At 45.0% G+C, this 23,277-nt stretch overlaps 3 protein-coding genes and 1 long non-coding RNA gene across 5 annotated transcripts; 3 read left to right on the top strand and 1 right to left on the bottom strand.

Annotated features, from left to right (window-relative positions):
• Positions 1-3,104: 3,104 nt before the first annotated feature.
• On the top strand, positions 3,105-5,699 carry LOC120673694 (pentatricopeptide repeat-containing protein At3g46790, chloroplastic). The gene has a single exon (XM_039954662.1). The coding sequence runs from the start codon at positions 3,265-3,267 to the stop codon at positions 5,224-5,226; it is 1,962 nt and encodes a 653-aa protein (XP_039810596.1). The 5' UTR covers positions 3,105-3,264; the 3' UTR covers positions 5,227-5,699.
• Positions 5,700-6,421: 722 nt separating this feature from the next.
• LOC120673121 (delta-1-pyrroline-5-carboxylate synthase 2-like) lies at positions 6,422-12,887 on the bottom strand. Its single transcript, XM_039953818.1, has 21 exons — positions 12,689-12,887; positions 12,063-12,134; positions 11,873-11,976; positions 11,679-11,781; positions 11,427-11,588; positions 10,994-11,271; positions 10,236-10,386; positions 9,971-10,135; positions 9,804-9,881; positions 9,620-9,709; positions 9,458-9,544; positions 9,273-9,359; positions 9,108-9,204; positions 8,894-8,997; positions 8,234-8,309; positions 7,956-8,106; positions 7,815-7,883; positions 7,650-7,716; positions 7,178-7,248; positions 6,922-7,001; positions 6,422-6,810 (listed from the first exon to the last, which is right to left on the bottom strand). The coding sequence occupies exons 1-20, from the start codon at positions 12,779-12,781 to the stop codon at positions 6,923-6,925; spliced, it is 2,184 nt and encodes a 727-aa protein (XP_039809752.1). The 5' UTR covers positions 12,782-12,887; the 3' UTR covers positions 6,422-6,810; position 6,922.
• Positions 12,888-15,473: 2,586 nt separating this feature from the next.
• Positions 15,474-18,515, top strand: LOC120672527 (PRA1 family protein A1-like). 2 transcript variants are annotated; one of them, XM_039952965.1, is made up of 8 exons: positions 15,474-15,785; positions 16,535-16,575; positions 16,679-16,757; positions 17,308-17,394; positions 17,495-17,583; positions 17,694-17,765; positions 17,850-17,971; positions 18,153-18,515. In XM_039952965.1, exons 1-7 carry the CDS (start codon positions 15,628-15,630, stop codon positions 17,951-17,953), a joined length of 630 nt encoding a protein of 209 aa, XP_039808899.1. In that variant the 5' UTR covers positions 15,474-15,627; the 3' UTR covers positions 17,954-17,971; positions 18,153-18,515. The 2 variants fall into 2 exon arrangements, with proteins under 2 accessions (XP_039808899.1, XP_039808897.1); XM_039952963.1 differs by having other exon boundaries at positions 17,850-18,515.
• A 2,881-nt stretch (positions 18,516-21,396) lies between these two features.
• On the top strand, positions 21,397-22,143 carry LOC120672530. Its single transcript, XR_005674195.1, has 3 exons — positions 21,397-21,633; positions 21,760-22,006; positions 22,089-22,143. It is a non-coding gene; the product is annotated as an uncharacterized LOC120672530 (long non-coding RNA).
• Positions 22,144-23,277: the final 1,134 nt, after the last annotated feature.

Raw genomic sequence — 23,277 nt, 5'->3', positions numbered from 1 at the left:
TCTCCGCGATGCCGCCGTCTTGATGAAGATCCAGTCCGCGGTTTTGGAGAGTCCGCGAAACCCGGGTAGGTGGCCGGTTTTGAGAAAACCGCCAAAACCTCACGCGCGGGAAGATTCCCGCCTCCACGCCGTGGCCCTAGACGCCGTTCCCGCCTCGGCCTTCTGACGGCCCTAGACGCCGCCCGACACCCGTCACCTCCTCGCCCGCAGCGAGGCCCTAGACGCCGTCGACGCCCGTCGCCTCCGTCAGTCCCGAGACCGACGCCCGTGCCTCCACGACTTGGCGTCTTCAACCGCCGTCCGCCTCCTTGGTTTTGTGGTGCAAACCAAGAAACCCGTCTTCCGTCGCCGCTTGCGCCCTCGATCCAGGAGTGGACGCCACAGCTGCCGCCCGGTCCGAGCTCCGGTCCCGGCTGCCCTTCACTGCCGTCCACCGCACGGTCCATCGGCCACAGCACCTCCACGGCAGCTCCCCGTCGACACTCGACGCCCGTGTACCTACAATCCAAAGACCAAGTGCACGATCACACCGCACGGTTGACAATTCACTCATACAATTAGAATAGAGTACTCAACATTCCTCACTGCAGCTAGCTGCCGATGCTGCCGCGGCCGCTTGCTCCCACCACTACACGCCACTGGCACTGGCGGTGGCACATCACCTGCTTTTGTCTCGGAAATGACAGGCTCATACTATCTCCACCTTAAAATATAAGTATTTGTTCATACTTAATCATTTGTCTTATTCAAAAAAATTGAGAAAAAATAAAAGTAATTAAGATATACTTTAAATATATACGATGATAAAACATGTCATAACAAAATAAATAACAATTTCACAAATTTTTTTGAATACGACGAATGGTCAAACATAATCAACAGAGGTCAACAAATATTTATATTTTGGGACGGAGGTAGTACTGTTCTGTTCTGCTGCATAGAATAAACTGGCGGCTTTCATCGGAAATGACACGGGGAGCAGTGGGGGAGTGTAGGATTGGCCGTGGGGCGCGGCACCCATCTATCCATCGCTTTCGCTTTCCCATCGGCGCGCGCCCTTTCGACTGGGAGTGCCTGCTGCTAGTGCGGACTGCCGCGAGCTGAGTTTTTTCGTGGCCTGACGAAGTGACGATGCTCTTTTCAGGTGTCCACCAATGATGAGCTAATCCACCGCTGTCATCGGCACACCGGCTGGTAGGCTACTGGTGGTAGCACTAGTTGTATCTAGTAGTAGTAGGCTAGCAGCACGTAACGTAGTAGTACGCTCGGCGCTTGCTACTTGCTGGGTAGCTGGCTGAAAGGAGGAGGTGCGAGGTGAATATGAACAATGTCCAGGTGAGAAATGGACGGACAGAATGAAGTCTTTCAGACGGTATGGAGGTGAATATGAACACTGTTTTTCACTTACCTGAAAATCATGGAACTCCCAGGTGGCGGTCAAAAGAATGTGGCAACGGATTGGCTAGGGGAGGGGAGTTAGTGTTGGGGATTTCTAGCTAATCTTGAGCGGATTCGGTGCTTAAAGAAAATGGGGATTTTGGGATCGGGCCGGTGGAGCCAATGGACGGTGGAACTCCCAGTGGGAATGTTGGCAATATATTGGTTAGGCTAGTCGGTTTCAGGCGGACTCCATGCTTTGAGATGGAAATTTGGGAGGCACGGGCCGGTGGAGGTGTTGGACAATGGACGATGCCCAGTGGGTGAGTTGCAAAACAGAGAGGTTAGAGCTCTTCAGTAGTTCCCTAATATTTTTTCCCGAATAACTGGTATTGAGAGATGTTCTAATAAAAAATTTAAAATTATTAAGAGAGTTGCTTTTGCAGTCTCCCAATACTTTTATCCCAATACAATAATATATTGGAAGAGCATGAACCCTCCCTTTATTTGAGGGGAGATGGGGCGAGAAATATTGAGATATTCCAATAGTTATTGGAAAAAAGGAAGTTGTATTGAGAAATTGTTGGGAATGGAGGACTGCTAGATGCTGGGCAGCGGCGAGATCGCGGGAGTGTCTCCGGCGGACCCGCGGACAGCGGTGGAAAGGGAAGTCTTGTGCACTCGATTGTTTGCTATAGACGGTTGGATGAGCATCCGAGGGCCGTCATCCATCGGCTGTGATATTGCTAAATTTCGGGGGCTCCTATCTGCCTTCCGGTAGATAGTTAGCATGTATATCTATAATCCAGTAGAAGCCCAGCAAGCAGCCCAAAACAGCCCATGACAGTTGGCCCTTACTTTTTTTAGTCCGATGTGCTGCTTCAACGAAAACACACAGGAGTGTTGGGCCACATGGGCACGTTAACATTTTTTCCCCTCTCGGTCTCATTGTATGCTACTTTAAGTTGATGGTGTTCACTTCAATTCTTAAAAAGAACATGAGTAGAAGCATGGTCAATATGTTCAACATTTTGAAATAATACTTTCCACATTTCTTCATATCTAATTCAACATTTCAAATCAACTAATTCAACATCTCATGGTAATGTTGAGAAAAGTATGTCAAAAATGTTGGAACAATATATTCACAATGTTGAAATGGTATATTCAGTTTGTTGATTTTTTTAAAAAAGTACAAATAATACAAAAATATATTGAAATTGGATCTTATTTTATTGTATTAATTCTAAATAATATTTAGGTTCAAAAGGAATCTAAAATAGATGCATGGTTTGAGATATAAGGTCATTTGAATGTTCGGTTGCTAAAAGATTTCACAACTTGCAACTCCAATCATACTTTGCCACGTATCTCATTTCCTTCACATGAAAAGCTCGGTCGCTTGGATGGGATTGCGGCTGGTTGTAGTCGGGACGAGTTAGCCATCAGATTCATGTATAAAAACGGATCTTAAAACGGAAGTTATATAATTATTTAACTTCCGGAAGATATATAGGATTATCGGCTAAATTTCAGGCACCTTTATGCTGCGACTAAAATGGGCAACGTATGCTGACTAAAATCTCAGCCCAGCATCCGCTGCCGAAGCCGAACCACCATCCTGGCCCATGCCCAGCCCAAACACATACCACGCCGCTCCAGAAAATGAGCCCACTGGCCTGCCAATCCACAAATATCCCGCAAAAATCTGCGCGTGACCTACGCGCGGCGCTGTCCTTTCCGTTCGTTCCGCCTCCGCCTCCTCTCCACCCGCTGCTCCGTCCGAGCTCCGACCCAACCCACACCCTGAAATATCCCCCGCGCCGCCGCACGCTGAAGCCCCTCCTCGCCGTCCGCCGCCTCCGCCCCCGCCCCAGCTCCATCCCCATGTCCGCCCCCGCCTCGCCGCACACCTCCCTCCTCCACTTGGCCCACTGCCCGTTCGGGCCCGGGCGGCCGAGGCGGGCGCGCCTCAGGTGCCTCGCGTCGCTCGCGGGCGCTTCGCCGGCGAACGAGAACCATCTGATACAGACGCTCTGCGCCCACGGGCACCTCTCCCGGGCCGCGGCGCTCCTCCAGGGACTCCCGGCGCCCACGCAGCGCACCTACGAGTCGCTCCTCCTCGCCGCCGCGCGGGCCGGGGACGCCGCGCTCGCCGCCGCCGTGCACCGCCGGCTCGAGTCCGACCCGGTGTTCCGCTCGGACCCCTTCCTGTCGACCCGCCTCATCGACGCCTACGCCACGCTTAGCGCGCTCCCGGCCGCGCGCCAGGTGTTCGACGAGGCGCCCGTGAAGAACATCTTCGTGTGGAACGCGATGCTCAAGGCGCTCGCGCTCGCCGACCACGGCGAGGAGGCGCTCGCGCGCCTGGCCGACATGGGCAGGCTCGGCGTCTCTGTCGACAGCTACAGCTACGCGCACGGGCTTAAGGCCTGCATTGCAGCGTCGGCATCGCACGTGCCGGCCTCTGCCCGTGTACGGGAGATGCACGCTCATGCCATTCGTCGCGGCTATGGATTGCACACGCATGTCGCCACCACTCTTATTGACTGCTATGCGAAGCTTGGGACTGTCACCTACGCAGAGCGTGTGTTTGCTTGGATGCCTGAGAGGACTGTTGTGTCATGGAGTGCCATGATTGGTTGCTACGCCAAGAATGAGCGCCCTGGTGATGCGATTGAGCTCTTCCAGGAGATGATGGCTTCTGATGCAGACACGGTACCAAACTCAATCACAATTGTTAGCGTCTTGCATGCTTGTGCTGGGGTGAATGCGCTTGGGCAGGGCAAAGTGCTGCATGCATATATCCTTCGGAGTGGTTTTGACTCACTTGTTTCAGTGCTCAATGCATTGATGGCAATGTACATGAAATGCGGATGCCTTGAAGTTGGGCGGCACATCTTCAATTTGATAGGACGCAGAAGGAATGTTGTGTCATGGAATTCACTTATATCTGGATACGGAATGCATGGCTTCGGCCGTGAGTCAGTCAAAGTGTTTGAGGAGATGATAAAGGAGGGCGTTTCACCAAATATCATCACATTTGTCAGTGTCCTTGGGGCCTGTAGCCATGCTGGACTTGTGGAGGAGGGAAAGAAGCTATTTGAATCAATGATAGAGTACAATGTCACACCTCGCGCAGAGCACTATGCTTGCATGGTCGACCTTCTTGGTCGTGCTGGGCGTTTGGATGAAGCTGTGGAGCTGATACAGAGCATGCGTATTGGACCAAGCCCTCAAGTTTGGGGCTCACTTCTTGGAGCTTGCAGGATTCATGGCCATGTTGAGTATGCTGAGATGGCATGCTCTCACCTCTTCGATCTTGAGCCTCGAAATGCTGGAAATTATGTCCTCCTGGCAGATATTTATGCTCGAGCTAAATTGCAGAACCAAGTTGATGTGCTAAAGGAGCTACTTGAAGAGCATGCCCTGGAGAAGGTGCCAGGTTGTAGCTGGATAGAGGTGAAGAAGAAGCTGTACTCATTTGTCTCTGTGGATAACAAGAACCCGCAGATGGAGGAGCTGCAAGCCCTGATAGGCGAGTTTGTGACACAGATGAAGAATGAAGGTTATGTCCCTGACACAGGATCTGTTCTGTATGATATTGAAGAAGAGGAAAAGGAGAGGATTCTGCTTGGCCACAGTGAGAAGTTGGCTGTTGCTTTTGGGCTTATCAACACAGGCAGGGGAGAGGTTATCAGGATCACCAAGAACCTGAGGCTTTGCCAGGACTGTCATTCAGTCACCAAGTTCATCTCGAAATTCACAGAGCGGGAGATTGTTGTGAGGGATGTTAATCGGTTCCACCAATTCAGAGATGGAGTTTGCTCATGCAGGGACTATTGGTGAAGATGCTGGCAACTCCTCTTTATAGTTATCTTTACTGATTATACTGGATGACCACTGAAGAAGTAGGCACCATTGTTTTCATGACACCATTGTGTACAGCCTAACATATTTGATTAGACTAGGCATGGTGATATCTTTTCAGGAAAGGCCTCAGATTGATTGTTGAGTATGGAGAAATGTGGAACTCATACCAGACGATTTTGACACATGTAATGATAACCCTTTCCACACATCTTCGTAGTCTTTGTCCACGTCACATTTGCAAACTAAATCGGCAACCATGCATGGAAATGACAATGGATGTGATTCTTGTATGTGCCTGTGATATAAAGGTGCAGACCATTTAGACAGTTATTTAGTTTTATTGATCTGCTATGTTATGTAGTTGCACAATGAGCGATCATTGCATTCAGAATTTTTTTGTCGACTGGAGATTAAGAGACCTGATGGTCTGGTGAGATTTGTTGTGTTGACGAATTCTTTATTCCCGCTGATATTTATATGTTAGTTCTTGACTGTCTTGAAGTGAGGCTACCTCCAACGGTGCCCTCTATACGTCCCCCCACCCCACGTAGGGGGAGGTTTGGGGGGGAAATCCGATCCAACGGTTCCCCCCAAAGCTCCCCCTGTATACGGGGGGAGTTGAAACTCCCCCCATATATAGAGTGAGTTTCAACTCTCCCTATATTTTTAATCACATCGTTTCTTCGCGATATTAATCCTGTTTGAGCTCCGTAACATGATGATAATGCGTATTATGACAATATAAATACTATATGATTTTTTTTAAAATTCAAAAATATTAAATAAATAGTTAGTTAATGAGTGATAATATATAGGAGGAATAGATATGGGGGAATGGTTGGAGAGAAGGAGTTATAGAGGGAGGAATTTTTTGGAGGGAGGTAGTAAAATATAGTAGAAATTATATATAGAGGGAGTTGGATAGGGGAAATGGTTGGAAATAGGCCCGGAGCCTGGGGAAGGGTCTGGCCTCCTGGGGGCTGGGGGTGCCGTGAGCCAATCCCACATCTCCAGTCAATCTTCTGTTCACAGATAGCCGAAGCTCTTTCCTTTTCATTTCGTGCCAGATGCAACAGCAGAATAATCCTCGCGAACCCCCCCCCCCCCCCCCCCCCCCAGCGCCCATTTTCAAATCTGGGCCAAGGCATTAAAGGTCCCGAACGGCACGGTATGATGGCATCATTGCATAATCATTCGGATCCAAGTTGACAGATTTCAGGCGTGCATCACACATGCATTATCATACTATCATAACCTAGACTTCAGCCGGAGCCATGGTACATCTCTAGCTTACATCTCTAATACAGATGTCTCGAAGGAAGCTCCACTGTTACACCGGCAAGTCCACAACAAGGAACATGTACACCACACAGGCCTCGTACCAAAATGATCTAAGCAAATCCAATATAATGAAATGACATAGCAGGCATCGCCGAACTAGATAGTATCAGGTCCTTCCCCTCTTTTTTTTAACGACACTAGGCATTATCTTGTAGCATGGAATTAAGAAAAAGGTACTAAAGGGGAGTTCAGCGATTTTCGGCACCAGAGGGTCATTGCCTGCAAAAAACGCAAATTAATGGTTAGTGACCGTAGAAAAGTGAAGACGCAAGTTGATGGTTAGTGACCGTGGTAAAACATTCTTTTGAAGCCTCGTGAACTGTTACTTGCCTCATTGCAAAGGAAGATCCCTGTGGGTGTAAACCACTCCCTTGTCACCGTTCACCACTTGTCCACTGCCTCGTAGGATGCTACATATGGTGAAAGATAAAGATCATAAGTATCACGTGAGCACACTAACAGTGAGCCAAATTAGATTCTTTTCCTCTTGTGGTGATAAAGCACCAGGACTAGGGGAAAAAGAAAAATCTCCCAATCAAATATAGAAATCATGATAAAATCATAAATCCCAATCATTAAAGCATACCAGCGGGTAGTAAGAAGCCCGTCAACACCAACAGGTCCACGAGCATGTATGCGCCCTGTACTTATGCCAACCTATGCAGGCCATTGGAAAGGTCAAAAAAAAAAGTGCATTAGAATCTTACTTCTATCCAAAATCTATGGCTAGCTGTTAAGGGATAACATTTGTACAACGACACACTTATACTACTAATACTAAAATTCTACGTGATGGCTTTAGACCTCACTATGGTCCTTCTGGATTGACAAACCATATTACCTCACTAGATTGACAAATAGCTCCTGGCTTTAAGTACAAACCACATTTTGTTAATTTGACAGATAATTGAACAATTCAAGGTTTCAAGCTAATCTTAGTCACTAGCAAGAGCAATCAAAACAAATGACCATGGCATCTAAAAGCAATCTGTTCATGCTATAAATTAACAAGTATACTATGGAAGAAGCATTAAGAAAACACAGCCAATAGGAATTACCTCTGCCCCTAGACCAAAGCGAGTCCCATCACAAAACCTTGTGCTTGCATTATGAAACACAGCAGCACTGTTGCAGTTCAATAGAAATGTCATGTCACTCAGTAACAAATGATACTGCCATAAGGAATTCCAACAACAAGAACAGCAGAAAGAAAGTTTCGATACCTCTCAACTTGTTGCAGAAAAGCCTCTGCAGCCTTTTCATCAGTTGTGATGATGCAATCTGTATGAGCACTGCAAAGAAACCAAGTTTGGTCATAAGTAGCCAATTGTCAAGCTGATATGCTCAAAATAAAACCTACTTACCTTCCATAACGATTTATATGATCAATTGCTGCGTGTACATCATCAACAAATTCAAGGGTGCATGCCATTGAGCTATACTCATGACGAAATGAATCTACTTTTGGTACATTCAATTTGTCATGTGCAACAGGCCCACCATAAATAACTACTCCTGCAATACGGACAATAATGATAAAATGAGCATAATATTCAGTATTCACTAGTGCGCCTCTGAATCATTTTTTCATCCACCTTTAGTTAAATAAATGAAAGACAGTAATAATATTTTGAGTTCAGACCTTCTTTCTCAAGTTCCACTAATAAATCATCAAGGCCTTCGGTCTTGTTCAGATCTTTATGAACAAGTAGTGTTTCCTGCAAAAAGTACATTACAGAACCCGCATTACATTCTCAAACAACAAATAGCTTCTAAAGATATGTTCTCTCCTAAAATAAGTTATTTTAAGAATTATTTTAAAAGTAGCTAATACAATTTCATGATATGTGGATTTTAACAGCTCATTTTGGTGGCTGCATGCCACAAAATGGTGTTGCTTTTGAAAAAATGGCCAGTAACTTTTTTTAATTTAATGATGCAATTAATAATAATAACTTTCCTTCAGTAAATATATAATAAGGAAAAGCCATAGAATTTCCCTGGGCAAAACTTGTCTTTTAGGCAGAAGTAAAAAGACGTGTGCTCTTAATTTGGCTAAAGAACAAGTATGATGTAGAATAAAAATAAAAATAAAAAATACATTAAAAGGGAGAGCACAAAAAGTAGATAAGGAAAAGTGTATTCTGAGGCTATGGACTTCTTTTCAGGAAAGCATCCACTGGACAATAGTAAATTACTAAATTAGTTTAAGGAGGAGCATGGCCATTGAAGATTTGTGCCCGCTTGTAACTGTACTAAATATGTACTATGGCATCAGTAAGCTACTAAATTAGAGATGTACCATTGCATTGCACGCTGCTGGGTAATCCACCTTTGCATCCAATACTATACGTTTTGCCATATCCATGTCAGCTGATTTATCAATGTAAACATGGCAGATACCGTCTGAAGAAATGGAAAAACTTTGATTCAGTCTTATAAAACCACAAAGATGTAACTTTCTAACTTATGAATTAATATAAACAATTTTTTCATACTGTTAAAAAATAGCTTACCAGCATGACCTAAAACTGGAATCTTAGTTGTTGCTTTGATTTGGGAGACAAGATTCTTACTGCCCCTTGGAATGACAAGATCAATCACATCATCAAGCTGAAAAAGTCATGTTTAGGCATATCTGTGCACATAATTATATCAAAAGAATCACATCAAATACTCACTGCTAGCAAATCAGCAATTTCATCTTTGGTAGTCACAAGGCCAATGAGCTTTTTACCGACAGAATCTGGAATTGCCCCTGTTATGACCTAGCAAACAAAAAACAAATTAATACCTTGGACCTCATCTAAGCTAAGGTGTTGTTACATTACTATTAACTCCAGAGAACTAGCTAAATCCACATTACCTTGTGTAATATTGCGTTTGACCTCATAGCTTCTTTTCCGCCTTTCAAAAGAAGGCCATTCCCACTACGGATTGCCAAAGATGCAATCTAAACCAGAAATCGCGAATAATCATTGATTTTGTAGATAATATTTATATGCTGTGTTTCTGAATCAAAGTTTACCTGGACCAATGCATCAGGGCGAGACTCAAAAATAATGAGGAGAACACCCAAAGGACAATATGCTTTCTCAAAAACTAGATCCTTAGCAACCTACAAAAGGAGTTCGTGATTGGTTAAAAAATAGAATTTCAGGAGCCTATCATCTAACCTATCGCAGCATGCATCTTTTTCCCATTAATTTCACCTCTGTTCTTTTCAATGTGTGGGAAATAGGGTCCTCCATGTCAGCAATTGCACGAATAGATCTTGCAAGGTTTGTTATCTACACATATATATCATCTGATATTAGTAAGTTTCAGAAGATAATATTCCATATGAGCAAAAAAACAAGAAATGAAAAACGAGAACAACCTTTCCTGGCTTTAGGGTCATCCTAGCAACCAATGATTTCTCATAACCAGCATCTTGTGCAGCCTCCACATCAGCTTCATTTTCTCTCCTAATTGCATCTTCATTTGCTTCTAGAGCATCAGCAATATCTAGCAAAATCTTCTTGCGCTCCTCTGATGACAACTTCTGTTATGGTGGAACGTGCAACTCTAATTAGGGTAACCAGAAAACCAGAAATGTTATGATGATTTGATATTCCAAATAGTTGCAAGGAAAAAATATATACCTGCAAGCATCTTGAACAGTCTCTTGCTGCAACTGCCATCTCTCGAGCTGTAGCTTCCTTAGTACATTCCCACGAATTTGCTTCGTTGTGGAAAAGTGTACCAATTTTTTCTCCTTTGAGAACTTTAATAATTGTATCCGTTGCAAATCCACTTCATATAAAGTAAATAAGATATAAAGAGGTTGTAAATGTTCTAAAAGTAAACATCGCAGAAATGTGCTGTACCGCAAACAGGTAATCACAGAACTGCTTTTAAGAGTTGAGGCATCAATAGGGGTAAAAAATTGCAATGTGCTTGCTTATTTACGAATAAATTAGTATTTGATAGATGATCACATCACTTCATGAACAGTACCACCCCTCCTATCGTAACACTTCAAAAAGCAATCAAGTATTAATATTACAAGCAGAAATGTCAAGATTCAAGATTTGATGCCTAGAATGCCATGCAATTAAATATGCAATATAGTCTTGCAAAAATTGGGACCCCTTAGATATCCAATGCAAATTTTTAGGCTACTCCATGATTTCCAAATTTTCAAAATTACCCTATTAATACAATGATTAGCTAGACTACTCAGCGTCTAAGCACTTTGCAAAGAAAATGACACTGTATCTGCCGCTTGAAACCACAATTACCATAAGTAGTAGAAAATAGGGTTCTTAACAATGGATATACAGGAGGTGACGTGGAATATTTAGTAGTTATGAACATTTCTCCATTTCATTCTAAAATAACATCAAAGAGTATGACTCACCTTGCAATGACAACAGGTACGCCTTTTGATGCAGCATTAGCAGCAGCAACCACTTTAGCTTGCATGCCACCTCTTCCTACGCAAGACTTCTCTCCAAAACTAATTAACTTCCCATGTTTTTCATTAACATATGTGTGGATAATCTTTGATTGAGGATCACTTGGTGGACCACTATAGAGTCCTTCCACGTCACTAAGCATGATAAGAATGTCAGCACTAAGTTCTGCTGCCAACAGAGCTGCCAGACTGTCGTTATCCCAGAATATACCAGAAGGATCCTGCAAGTTAAGTTCATTATTACAATCTGAAAGTAGAAACGTAAAGAAGGGCTCATTGTTGTTATTATCTTGTTGTCGTATTATCAGGATTGGAAGGTTGATGTATGGCAATCAATTAAACTCCTAGTTGCAGAAACAAAATTAAGGAAACACACCTCATATGGTTGTCTCCTGGTACTGATGGCATCATTCTCATTAAATAGCGGTATTACTTTAAGATCCAATAGCGCAAAAACAGTCTCACGAAGCTGGTCCCCAAAATTTGGATCCTTAAAGTCACGGTCCGTTACAAGAAGTTGAGATGATGTTACATCAAGCTGCAATCATATAAGCAACCTGTTAGAAACACAGTAACATAGAACTGATTTTATTACTAGATACAAATTCGTCAGATCAAGCAGACTCACTTGGCTAAACAACGTGTCATAGATCGCCATCAAACCACTTTGACCAACGGCAGCACAGGCCTTTCCATCAAAATCCATCTGCGGGTTCTGCAGATCAGCGAAGCTGCAAGCAAAGGAGAGCGGTAAGCAAAATATACTTGAGCCAGAGGACACTGGCAAACCGTTATTAGAGTGTGAGCAAAACTCTCTGAAACCTGCTGTGGATAAGTTTCCGGTACTGCAGCCTCTGCCTCCCAACACCAACAGCGCCTGATGTTACCAGAATCACCTCATACCCTTGAAAATTCAGTTGCTTCACCTGAATATTGAAGCAAGTTAACTATTTAGTGGCTGAAAGAATGAAACCACAAACACCAGGGGTGAAAGCATATTATTATCATTTACCTGTTCACACAGAGACCCAAGCCTGCCCATAGCCAATCGGCCATTCTGCCCAGTGACAACAGCTGTGCCCACCTGCAACAGGACATGGTAAATAGATGAAGCTGGTGACAAAAATTCGCTATTATTATTTTTTGTTTGAAAAAAATATCTCCAGCTTATTTTAATCCTCATCTTTGTTTAGTGAGTCTCATCGTTTAGTGATGGAGCCAAAAATATCAGTCTGTGAATGACTGTCCTGCCACTTAGGAAAACAAAATCTAAACCCCATCCCGAGTTTTACCGGTCGCGTGTCAATCAGCACCTGATAGACATGAAAACGTCCTCCGTTTCCAACAAGCATATTTACGGGTCACAGATTCCCAAGCCAAAACAACCCTTTGAATTGAGGATGCAAAAAAAAAAAGTACCAATTTTTTCTCAAAATATTTTCTAAAAAACATTATTGGCCCCAAAACAATGCGAGATCAGACAGATCGAATTCTCCACCCTCGCATTCCGGTGAGTAAAAATCCCTCGGCCGCGCGACAGGAGCAATCGGACTTAGCATCGGCGGCATTCCCCACGAGACGAGACGATTAAAAAAACGGGAGAAACAACGGAAGATAAGAAGATGTATGTACGCATACCTTGATGATGATGCGCTTGACGTCCTTGACGAATGCGCGGGTGGAGTCGGCGGTCTCCATGGCCGCCGCGCCCCCGATCCCTCCCCTCCCCATATTCTCCCCTCGCACGCGAGTGGCTCCCCGCGGTGTTGCCGCCGGCGCTGGTGCGGAGGGCCGACGCCGAACAACAACAGAGGAGGCGCGCTGTGCGGGGTGCCCGGGCGTGAGAACTCTGCTGGAGGGGGGCGCTCGGCTTTATAAAGAAAGGCCGCGTCGCGTCGCCCCATCCCCCTCCCTCACGGGCCACACATGTGGCGAGATCGGCCGCGCGCCGCCTGGCCCCCTGGATCGTCTGCGGAGCGCAAGGCCCGTGGCGGCCCGCGACCGCTCGCGGAGCTCGCCCCGCGGAGGGGATCGAGGCATCCAGCCACCACGTGTGACTATCGCCCACCTAGGACGGAGGGCAGGTGGTTGCATTGCGGTCCAGTGATTCAGCTGAGGCGTCCTGTGCGGGGTGACCTATTGCCCCGCCATTCGACAGGAGGTCACGAGCGCAAGCATACAAGGGTGCATGAGTGCTCTGTGGCTCCAACGTGTCACATGACGCCACAAGTTCCTTTGAGATGCGATAAAGATCAAACTCATTGCTACTTGTGGTAATCTATCTGTTTTTCTCTCATCAACCTATTTCTGAAACTAAGCATCTGGCGTCCACACGATAGCAGTTTCACGTTTCCAAACCAGATAGCGCGCAACACGTTAGGTGTAGCCGTGTAGGGACCATTTGGATAAACGCCGCGTGGTTATTAAGCTGTTATATTAGTAACGTCTCAAGATCCTATTATTCTGGCTTACAAGGCGCAGGGAATGACCAAGGAGGCAAGGAGAAGTCCAACTAGTACACGGCATAGTATGTGCTGTAGTGATGGTGTTTCGAGTCCCAACAAAAACACGTCATGTGGTTGAGTCCCATCAGTACTAGTAGTAGTATTCACCATTCATCAAGCTAATATATGACATAGAAAAAAGAAATTACACCTGAAGGAAAGGAAACAAAGGAAAAGCCAAACTGACAACTGCAAGCTCCACTTGTTGAACTGCTTTGCAGTCCACTGTCCACAGTCCACTAATCATGGAGAAAATATCAGTAGGGCATCAATCAAAGAAAATATCACCATGCAAATCTGCTGCTCAGCCCAGGTCCCGAGTCCTGCGGACGCCAGAGCCGTGTGCACATGCGCGCACCACGTTGCCTCGCGAGATTCGGCAGGATCAGGCGCCGCCTGGCTATGGCCTGCGGGAAAGGTTCCTCGCGTACGCGGCTGACGACAAGTGGATTTTGGGAGCTAGCTAGCAGCTCTACCAACCTTAAGTCCTTAACACACACACTGCCCAACTAACGCACCCGTCATCTAAGCTTCGATCTTTTGATGCTAGGGCATACTCCCTCCGTTTCAAATTATAAATCATTTCAAATTTGTTGGAGAATCAATTTTTTTTAAATTTGACTAAATTTATATAACAAGATAATAAAATTTATGATACCAGTTAAGTATTATTAGATTCTTTGTTAGCTATATTTTTAAAGTATATATATTTGATGTCATAAATTTTTGTGTTTATCTCTATAATTTTGGTCAAATTTTGAGATGGTTTGACTCTCCAAGATTTTTATAATGACTTATAATTTAGATTATAATTTAGAACGGAGGGAGTATACGGTAGTCTGGGAAACAAGATCCAAAGAGAATCATTTCTTGTCACTATTAATATAATATTGTAATTCGTGCTACAGAAACGTCTAAATTGTGTAGTTGGTTATCAATTAGTATCATGTTAGTCTCACATACTAAAGCTCCCCAGCCCGAACTGGGCTAAGATAAAGTATTGATTATTTTTTCCTAATGTTTTAAGGTTTGTTTTGTCTTACCTTTGATGCTTTTTTCCCTTTAATAATGTACTAGCTCTAGTTGTCTTTACCTTTTCGGCTTTTTCTGGAATTCGTGTCCTCATCTATATGTCATAACGAGAGGGGAAAAACGAATGTTAGGCCTTTGTTTGGATGTACTCCCTCCATTATATTTTGATAACTATATTTCACTTTGATATAATAATAACGAAAAATAACATTACGTATCATATCATAAATGTAACATAATTTTTTTTATTCTCCAATATTTTAACTAGCAGCCCGTTCGGATGGTTGGGAGCAGTCGATTGGGCTGATCGGCCGCCGTTCGGGCTCGTGTTTTGGTCCTTCTCTCTCATTTCCGCTTTCCGCTCCAACCCAGCCGGTTATTGCCATCCGAACAGGACGTAAGAATTCATTGTTACTAGTACTATTTATTACTATAACCTATGTCAATAGTAAATATAGCTATTATTACAACTATAAAGATGGAGGGGGTACCTTCCATCTATGTGAACTGGCCCAGATTTCGAATTCTTTCTTTTTTTCAGCCCAAATATCTTAGGGCTTGTTTAGTTCACGAATTTTTTTGGATTTGATACTGTAACACTTTAGTTATTATTTGACAATAAATGTCTAATCATAGACTAATTATGCTTAAAAGATTGGTCTCGTCATTTATAATTAAACTGTTAATTAGTTATTTTTAACTATATTTAATGCTCTATGTATGTGTCTCAAGATTCGATGTGATGGGTAATTAAAGTTTTTGGGAACTAAATATGGCCTAGTGGGCCCTCCCATTCACCCTCGATCTGGACCGCTGATCCATGATTGAACGGCCAGAAATGCGTGCAGGCGTGTGTACTTCTCGTCATCACAGCGCTAGGATTGTCCGGCCGAGCCGAAGCTTTTCGGCACGGACGGACACCTTACCCGTTCCCTGTTCCCATCGAACCATCTAGAAACGTCGCCGTCTCCTCGCTAGGGTCTGGGCATCGCCGCCTCAGAGTCGACGGCGAGGTCGTAGGCACGAGCGGCGGCGGCGGCGATGGACTGGAGCTCTGTGACGGCTGAAGATCTGGTGGACGCGCTGCGGGAGGTGGACTGGTCGACACCGCCGCGCCCCGTCGCCGAGTTCTTCTCCCGCTTCACCGCCCCCCGATCCTACTCCAAGTGGACCAGCCGCCTCAAGTGCAACCTCTACTAGTACGATCCGGCGCCCAAATCTCCCCGCTTGTATGCTCGATGCTTATATCTCTTACAATCAATTGAATAATCGCCGAGGTAGATTGGTCCATCTCCTATAATTTTGGGTGATTTAGAGTGGGTTGCGGTTGCGGACTCACATGGATGTTGCTGGGTTAGGGGCGACGATGAGCTATCAACCGTTGCTAATTTATACATCATACGAATGGTAGCTGGTGCGTAGATGTACATATCCGACTGTTGGTGTTGACCTGCTTTGGGGCGAGTACTAGTCAGTAGATCAGCATGTTGAATCTAAACATCGTTATAGTGTGGTTTGGTTAGGGGTGGTAATGGATCATGGTCTTAATGCTCCCTTCACAATTCAGCTTAGTCCTTAATTTAACTAAAAAATATAGTATAAAATATGAGTACGGTCCATTTGAGGCTGATCCTTAAATTTGAGTTTGGTACTTAGATGGGCCTTAAACTACTTGCCATAAGATATTTATCACAATGGTAGGCTTTGAAGTTTTCTTATGTGTGCTAAAATGTTTTCTCTGTAAGCTTGTGCTAAGATGTTTTCTTATGTGAGAAATACTTTGATTATATTGATGAATGATTAGAAGACATTTCTAAGCTTTGAGATACATGGGGAAAGCTTGGGGATTTTCCAAGCTAGTTTAAAATCATGAACTGATTTGTAAAACATATTCTTACCATTCCATTATTTATCAAGTCTCCTTTCCCTTTGTTTTGCTTCTTTACAGTTATAGGACGAACTACTTCATCTTGGTTATGTTCATTCTTGGTAGGTAAAGACACCTATGACCTATGTGTGGCAGAATTGCTCTACTTCTGCTATTTGGGTTGGATTATGTTTGTTTAATACCTCCCGCCTGTTGCATCTACAGGAATGGGCTTTCTTAGGAAGCCAGTTGCCATCCTTGCTGCTTTAGCAACTGGTCTCAGCATTGCGTTTCTCAATGACAGGTGATTTTGACTTGTGCTGAAACACTCATATTATACTTTCACTATGGTTTGTGGAGTGTTCTTAATTCTATACTCTATTCTCCCCCGTGATCTGTAAGTCTGGAAAACGCATATTAATGTTCAGCAAATAATTTTCAACTGAATGTTTAAGTTAAAGTGACCTGGTATTACAAATTTTAGTGGATAGTTGCCATGTAGCTTCAGGTGACTTGATACCTTTTATCTCTCTATTCCCATGTGAGGCTTTGTATTGTGTCCAAAAGGAAACATCAAATTCACATTCTCCAAACAATAATTTGAACATAAAAATCTGTAATCTCGTTCAATTTTGGAGTTAAAAAGAAAGTTGAAAGGCAGCATTTTAAGTTTGTTTGATACAATTAGTGCGTACTTTTGCAGAATAATTGTTTCTTTGTTATCATTATACATCATATGCCAAAATGAAGAGCTGGCCTGTCCATATTCTCAGAATGTTCTTATGCGCTGACAAAAATGATAATTCTCATCAGGACAGCTGTTATTGACTATTTGCTCATATCTGAGATTGCAGTTTTGCAGTTACTTTCAATGAGAAAGTCACAAGGAGCGTCAGACAATTTTCACCACATTTAGCCGCAAAGATGAGGCCACCCATAACGTGAGGATCTTGTTTTCCCCCTTTAATAACTCTTTGGTATTCTTCTTTGGCCATGAATCTCTGGAAGATATGCTAATGCTATTAGAAATGACATTTTCAGGCCTGTCATCCGAGGCCAACCAAGTAAAAGAAGATCAATTCATATCTGTGGTCGACCTCGGTGGGTCTTTGTCGTGTTGTTTTCCGCAGGTTGGTAGCACACCTTCCTTCATATGTTGATACATACCATTGTGCACCCTAGATTAGAAAATTCAGTCATGACAGACCAAGAAAAATCAAATATCATCTGCGTGTTTCAGTTAGCTGCATGCTCTGGTTAACTTCGTGCAGCCTCCTCACGGTTTTGTGGGCCCTACTTATTGGTCTGCTTGGTAAGCACAGCTGCATGTTTAGAATTTTGAAGTAAATCATGTATACACCATGCTATGCCTGACAGCTGAGTTTCTGCCTTGCAGCAACCTTGCTCCATGCCAGCTTCAGAACACCTAATTTGAAAGCACGTTTGAACACATTCAGGGAGGAATTTCGAGCAGTATGGCGGAATTACAGTGAGCTGTAGTTGTCTTTGTTGTTCCATGTGAGTGCCTTCCTCAATATTAGCTTCAAGACAGCTTCAAGTTGTAGGATGTTGCAACGTGTTATGTGAGTGCATCACAGCGGAAATGCCTGCTGGCTATTGGTGGACACCTTGCAGTGGTATATGATGGAGCAGCCTACATTTTCCTGCTTGCTTATCTTGGGCTCATTTCGCCATGCAGGTTTGTCATAAAGAATGATGCAAGTGTCAAATCTGTCTCCAATGCTGTCTCTAGGCCTTTTTCTCTTGGGAGATTTTCGCAGGGTCCTTTCTCCTTGCTTCTTGTTGCAATGCTTCTTGTTGGATTGCAACTATGTAGATATCATTAGGTGGTGAAATATTTGAGTTTCAGGGTCAGTTTCCACCCTAGTTTTAGCTTGTGCCTTGTTTCCGATGTTTGGAGGAAACCTGTATGTGTGAAGGTTGTATAAAGCTATTCTCGAGTGAACTAGGAAGATGCTGCTTTTAACTTGAATCGTCTGCTTCGAGCTTCGTCTTTATAGTGACTATGTTATTGGTGTTGATTTCATGAGTTGGTTCGCTATATGTGCTTTTATGCTTTATAACATAGATACTCAGATGCTGGATGTAAACTGGTTCGCATTTACCAACTGTAACTTTTGGTTGTGAATGCTCAACACGTACATTATACTCCTCCCACCATTTATTTTTACAAGGTGCGAGTATTTCAAGATTGAAACTTCACAATTTTCAATTAACAGTTTATACAATAGTGATATTATTGGATGGAGGTCGTACTTGAAAGTACTCTATAATGGTTATGTTTTTTTAATAAATATTACATAAAAATTATACATCAATATCTAATTTTGAGACCGGTGTATTATATTCAGCTATGGAAGGAGTAGGTAATGTGACATTTGTGGCTGATCAGGGCAATCCGTCAATGTGACGCGATCACAAGCATTGGCCCGAAGGGAGTTGGTGTGCATTGCGGTAAAATTGGGTTGGGTTTTTTAGCGGGTAACGTATGCTATAGAAATCAGTCTGCTGTGAAAACCCGTGTAATATTTTATAAACTTCTAACAAATTTGACTTTGTTTGTGAGATAAAAAATAACAAATTTTAGAAATTTTTACAGGATATTTACAAGGTTGTGTATTATCATATCATCTACATATGTGATTTTTTTGATGAATTTAGACGATTTTTTTGTTGTGATTTGTACGAGTTTTCACAATAGGCTGGTTTTCATAGCACACGTTGCCTTTCTAGTGTGGGCTTGCTTTCTATTGAAGGAGTCCCCGGAATTAACGAGGCACCACAGTTTTTTTTTCTATAGTACTTCGGTTCTTTATTAATGCACCATAGGTTCAGTGAGACCATGAACCAATAAAACGTTTACAAAATCAGGGAGGGGATACATCCAAACAACAGGATGATCCGGGTCGCGGTTACGTTAAACTGAGCCAAAGTATAACATTGCACGAACGCGGCGCGTGCACAGCTATAGCCGAGTTGAAACTAATCCATAATATACTTGGCTTCTCTGAAGAGCATCCCTCCTCGTGCCCGGTCATACGCGTCAGATTCCAGCGCCTTGACAAGGGTCAGTGAGTCTGTCTCAAGCACGATATTCTGGAGACCATGATCTGCAGCAGCCTGAAGAGCGGCAATGCAGGCATGCGTTTCAGCAACCAGAGCAGCATGCCCCTGGTCATCTCTCACCCCAAGCCCATGCACCCTTTCTCCCGTGTTCCCAGAAGGCCAGAAAGCACCATCGACATTGATCTTCCATACTCCTTCAGGCGGGTTATGCCATCGCTGCTGTTGCATTTCTGCCGCAGGCCTACCTGCCTCCCCGGCATCACCATCTAGAATCATAACCGATTTTGCTCTATGGACAATTCCAGTCACCAATCTAAGCTGTCCACCAGCATTTACTTTATTGCGAGCATCCCACCACGACAACAGCAGGCTGCAGGCCTAAGACCAACAGTTTTTCATCCTTCAGGACCAATATATGTTCAGAAACTAGCTTAGCTGACGACAGGTTACTGAGTGTGCCCCTGATTTCCTCCAGCCCCGCAGCTTGCCAACATTGCAATGCTTAACAAATTTGCACTTCACGAAGCAATGGCCCCCATCCTCATACAGCCTCCGACAGACCGGGCACCTAGTTGTCGATCTTCATGCCCCTCCTGCATATGTTGCACCTGAGTGGCAGACTATTTTGTGTGAACATCCAGAAAAAAATGTCTAACTTTCGGTGGGAACTTCAACTTCCAGATGCTCTTCCAATTACCATCATTTGTTGCTAGCTGGTTGAATCTTGAGCTGTTCTCTCCCTTCTGCCTCTTGCTATTTCGTGATTTACGATCATGAAGCACATGGTAAGCGGATTCAACCGAGAAGAGCCCCCTTGTTATCATGGTGCCAAGCCAACAGGTCTTCTATGTCATGCTTGATCGGTCTCTGAAGAATTCTGTCAGCATTCTCCTCCCAAAACACTTCTTGAATCAGCTACTTGTCCCAAGTTCCTGTAGCAGCATCGATCAGCTCTGAAACTCTTGTCAACAAAGTGTGACCCCGTGGAGTTGGACGTCTCGTCACCCCATCAGGAATCCGAGGATCAGACCAAACGTTGATCAAAGAACCGTCCCCTACTCGCCAAATGAAGCCTTCTTTCAGTGCATAATCCCTGACTTCTCTTTCACATGCATCAGCTCGCCATCCAGAAAATACTTAGCACGTAAAACCCGAGCGCACAATGAGTCAGGATTCATGATAAGTCTCCAACCTTACCTTATCTAGCCAGCATTGCAAGATTGAAAAGGTGTAGATCACTAAACCCCGAACCCCCTTTCTTCTTTCTTGTAGATAGAAGCTCCCTAGACAGCCAATGCAACTTGTTCTCATCGTCTTATTAGCCCCACCAAAACCGACATATCCTGGTGCTTTTAGCATCACAAACACAGAGTAGTCAGATCAAAGCAGGCACCAACTTTTGCGTTGTGAGGCTGCCTCCAACAACGGGCAGCTATATTCGGCAGCCATTTCACCGTTTAGCTGCCCCTGAGATTTTGCCTGGCCATCCATGGGTCTCTTGTTTGCAACAGAGCAGCTAAAATAGCTAGAGCCGTTGGGCCAATATGGTTTCGCGCCAACGAACGAATTCTTCCTCATTTTCCCTCGCTTCGATGCCAGTTTCGCACGGAACCGTGTACCTGCGTCTTCCTCGCCGCCGCCGCCACTTCCCACGCATCGGCAGCCCCGAGGCAGGACCCGTCCAGTGCCGCCGCCGCTTCCCACGCATCGGCAGCCCCGACGTAGCGAGGGGGCTGCCGCCGCTTCCCACGCATCCGCTTCCCACGCATCGGCAGCCCCGACACAGCGCTACCGCCGCCTGCCGCCGTCGCCTCCCACGCATCGGCAGCCCCCACGCAGCGCCCGGTCAGTGAAAGAAGAGATTCGCAGCCTCTAGCCCACGGTTCATTGCACGGCCTTCAACTCCGGCAATGTGGTTGCCTCGGCGCTGACATTTGGCTCTGATTTTGGGGCATGGCCTTGGGTTCCATCGCTCGCACACAGAATCTCTAGGTCAGGCCATCAACAGCCAAGTCAAGAGCTAAGTATGGTTACACGTATTGCTCAATCCTTGCAAATTTCTCAATCCTAGCAAAGCCTTGGTTTCCCTCAAGGTCCGGTTCTTTACACATTTGCTATATTTGTGCTCATGCTTTGAACATGTCCCCAATTGCTTATGATTTCACAAAAGCATTTGTATTATCTGTGTACTAAAACTTTGTGTAATCTATTTTGTTCAGACTTCTCGAACATGACAGCTTGGTCCTGCCTGAAGGACTCACATTTTAGGCAGAATAAACAGAAGAAAGATGAACACTGCATGGTAGCTTCGATTATCGCGGCTTTGGAACCTTCTAAACGTAGGAGGGGTGGTTCGGTTCCAGGACATAAATTTAAGCGTCGCAATAGAGAAGCAGCTTTTGCACAAATCATGATGGATTACTTTGTTGATAATCCTTTGTACAGCGAAGAGGACTTTCGGCGACGGTATGCACTCTTTGCTGTTGCCTCTTTCAATGTGTAAAAATTCTATAAAGTAATTGCTAACATACTGTCTTCTCATGCATAGATTTAGAATGAGGAAGTCCTTATTCCTTGACATGGTCCGCAAGATTACCCAGAAGACGGCCGCGCGGTGGCCGTGCGGACTGCGGCTGCGGCGGCGGCCGGCGAGCGGGCGCGCACTGCTGCAGCCTGCAGGCGACGGCGGCCGATGAGCGGGCGGCGCCCAGCGGCGGAGCGGGCGCGCCGCGCGGTGGCCGTGCGGACTGCGGCTGCGGCGGCGGCCGGCGAGCGGGCGCGCACTGCTGCAGCCTGCAGGACGGCGGAGAGCCTTTTCTTGTTTCTCCTTTTGATGTACCAGCCCCCGTATATATTTTTTCTAGATCCGCCACTGCACACAGTTGAATCGATGGCGAACGCTGGATTTGTGGAGGAGATGATGAGGGAGCAGAGCGTCCTGGAGGCCACCTGCGGCGACCTCTTCGACCACATCGACGACCTGCTCGATTTGTTCAAGGAGTCCGCCGCCGACGTGCTCCTCCTGGACGCCCTCGGCCTGACCCGGCTCTGATGGCGCCAGATCCATGGGGAAAGAGGAGGAAGGGAACTGGGGACGTACCTGGTCGCCGACGGAGCCGCGCCGCCGCAGATCTTGCCGAGCTACGTCCACTGTCCGCCGATTCCCTCGCGACGTCCGAGCCGATGGTTGTGTGCAGAGCAAATGCCTCGCGAGCCTCTAGCCAGGCATATTGCCGGTTCTCTCCCTTCCCATGTAATTTACATGCTGTGGATAGCTGGCCCATTGAAGCCGCTACAGTACCACTCGGCCAGCTAAATTAGCTTTGCCTGTCCAAATACATGGCCGCCTATTGGAGGCAGCCTGAGTTGTCACACTGACACCCCACGTGAAAAGCCAAAGATAGTAAAGCAAAGCTGCAACCAACTACTATTTGTCGCCAAGTAATACTGTTCTTTAAGAAAAAGAAAAGCTTCTGACTAAATTCCTTAAGTCAGTCCCAATGGCATATTTATGATAGTTTTTATATCTATTAATTACCTTGACAATTCAATTTTTTGCTGATGTGGCATAGGAATTAAAAAAAGAGACTGCAAAATCTTTCCCTACGATTCTTGGACCAAAAGAAGGCCAACCAGCGTGGCCACGTCGCCAGCGAATTCTCGGCCGTCCGATCGGCCAGATGAACGGCTTCTCGGCCCGTTGAAAAAAAAACTCGGCCTCCTCCTCCACCACGCCG

Source organism: Panicum virgatum, chromosome 5N (genome assembly GCF_016808335.1).
Source record: "Panicum virgatum strain AP13 chromosome 5N, P.virgatum_v5, whole genome shotgun sequence".
Lineage (NCBI taxonomy): Eukaryota > Viridiplantae > Streptophyta > Magnoliopsida > Poales > Poaceae > Panicum > Panicum virgatum.
This window is presented reverse-complemented; position numbering and strand designations above follow the sequence as displayed.

What these genes read in the sequence shown, in the direction of transcription:
- LOC120673694 (XM_039954662.1), top strand. Translation starts at nt 3,265, where the DNA reads ATGTCCGCCCCCGCCTCGCCGCACACCTCCCTCCTCCACTTGGCCCAC.
- LOC120673121 (XM_039953818.1), bottom strand. Translation starts at nt 12,781, where the DNA reads ATGGGGAGGGGAGGGATCGGGGGCGCGGCGGCCATGGAGACCGCCGAC. An exon ending in TCCAGTTTTAGGTCATGCTG is followed by an intron (nt 8,998 to 9,107) that starts GTAAGCTATTTT and finishes CCATTTCTTCAG; the next exon opens with ACGGTATCTGCCATGTTTAC. An exon ending in GGGCTTCTTACTACCCGCTG is followed by an intron (nt 7,002 to 7,177) that starts GTATGCTTTAAT and finishes CACCATATGTAG; the next exon opens with CATCCTACGAGGCAGTGGAC.
- LOC120672527 (XM_039952965.1), top strand. Translation starts at nt 15,628, where the DNA reads ATGGACTGGAGCTCTGTGACGGCTGAAGATCTGGTGGACGCGCTGCGG. An exon ending in ATTGCGTTTCTCAATGACAG is followed by an intron (nt 16,758 to 17,307) that starts GTGATTTTGACT and finishes CTGAGATTGCAG; the next exon opens with TTTTGCAGTTACTTTCAATG. An exon ending in CCTACTTATTGGTCTGCTTG is followed by an intron (nt 17,766 to 17,849) that starts GTAAGCACAGCT and finishes TCTGCCTTGCAG; the next exon opens with CAACCTTGCTCCATGCCAGC.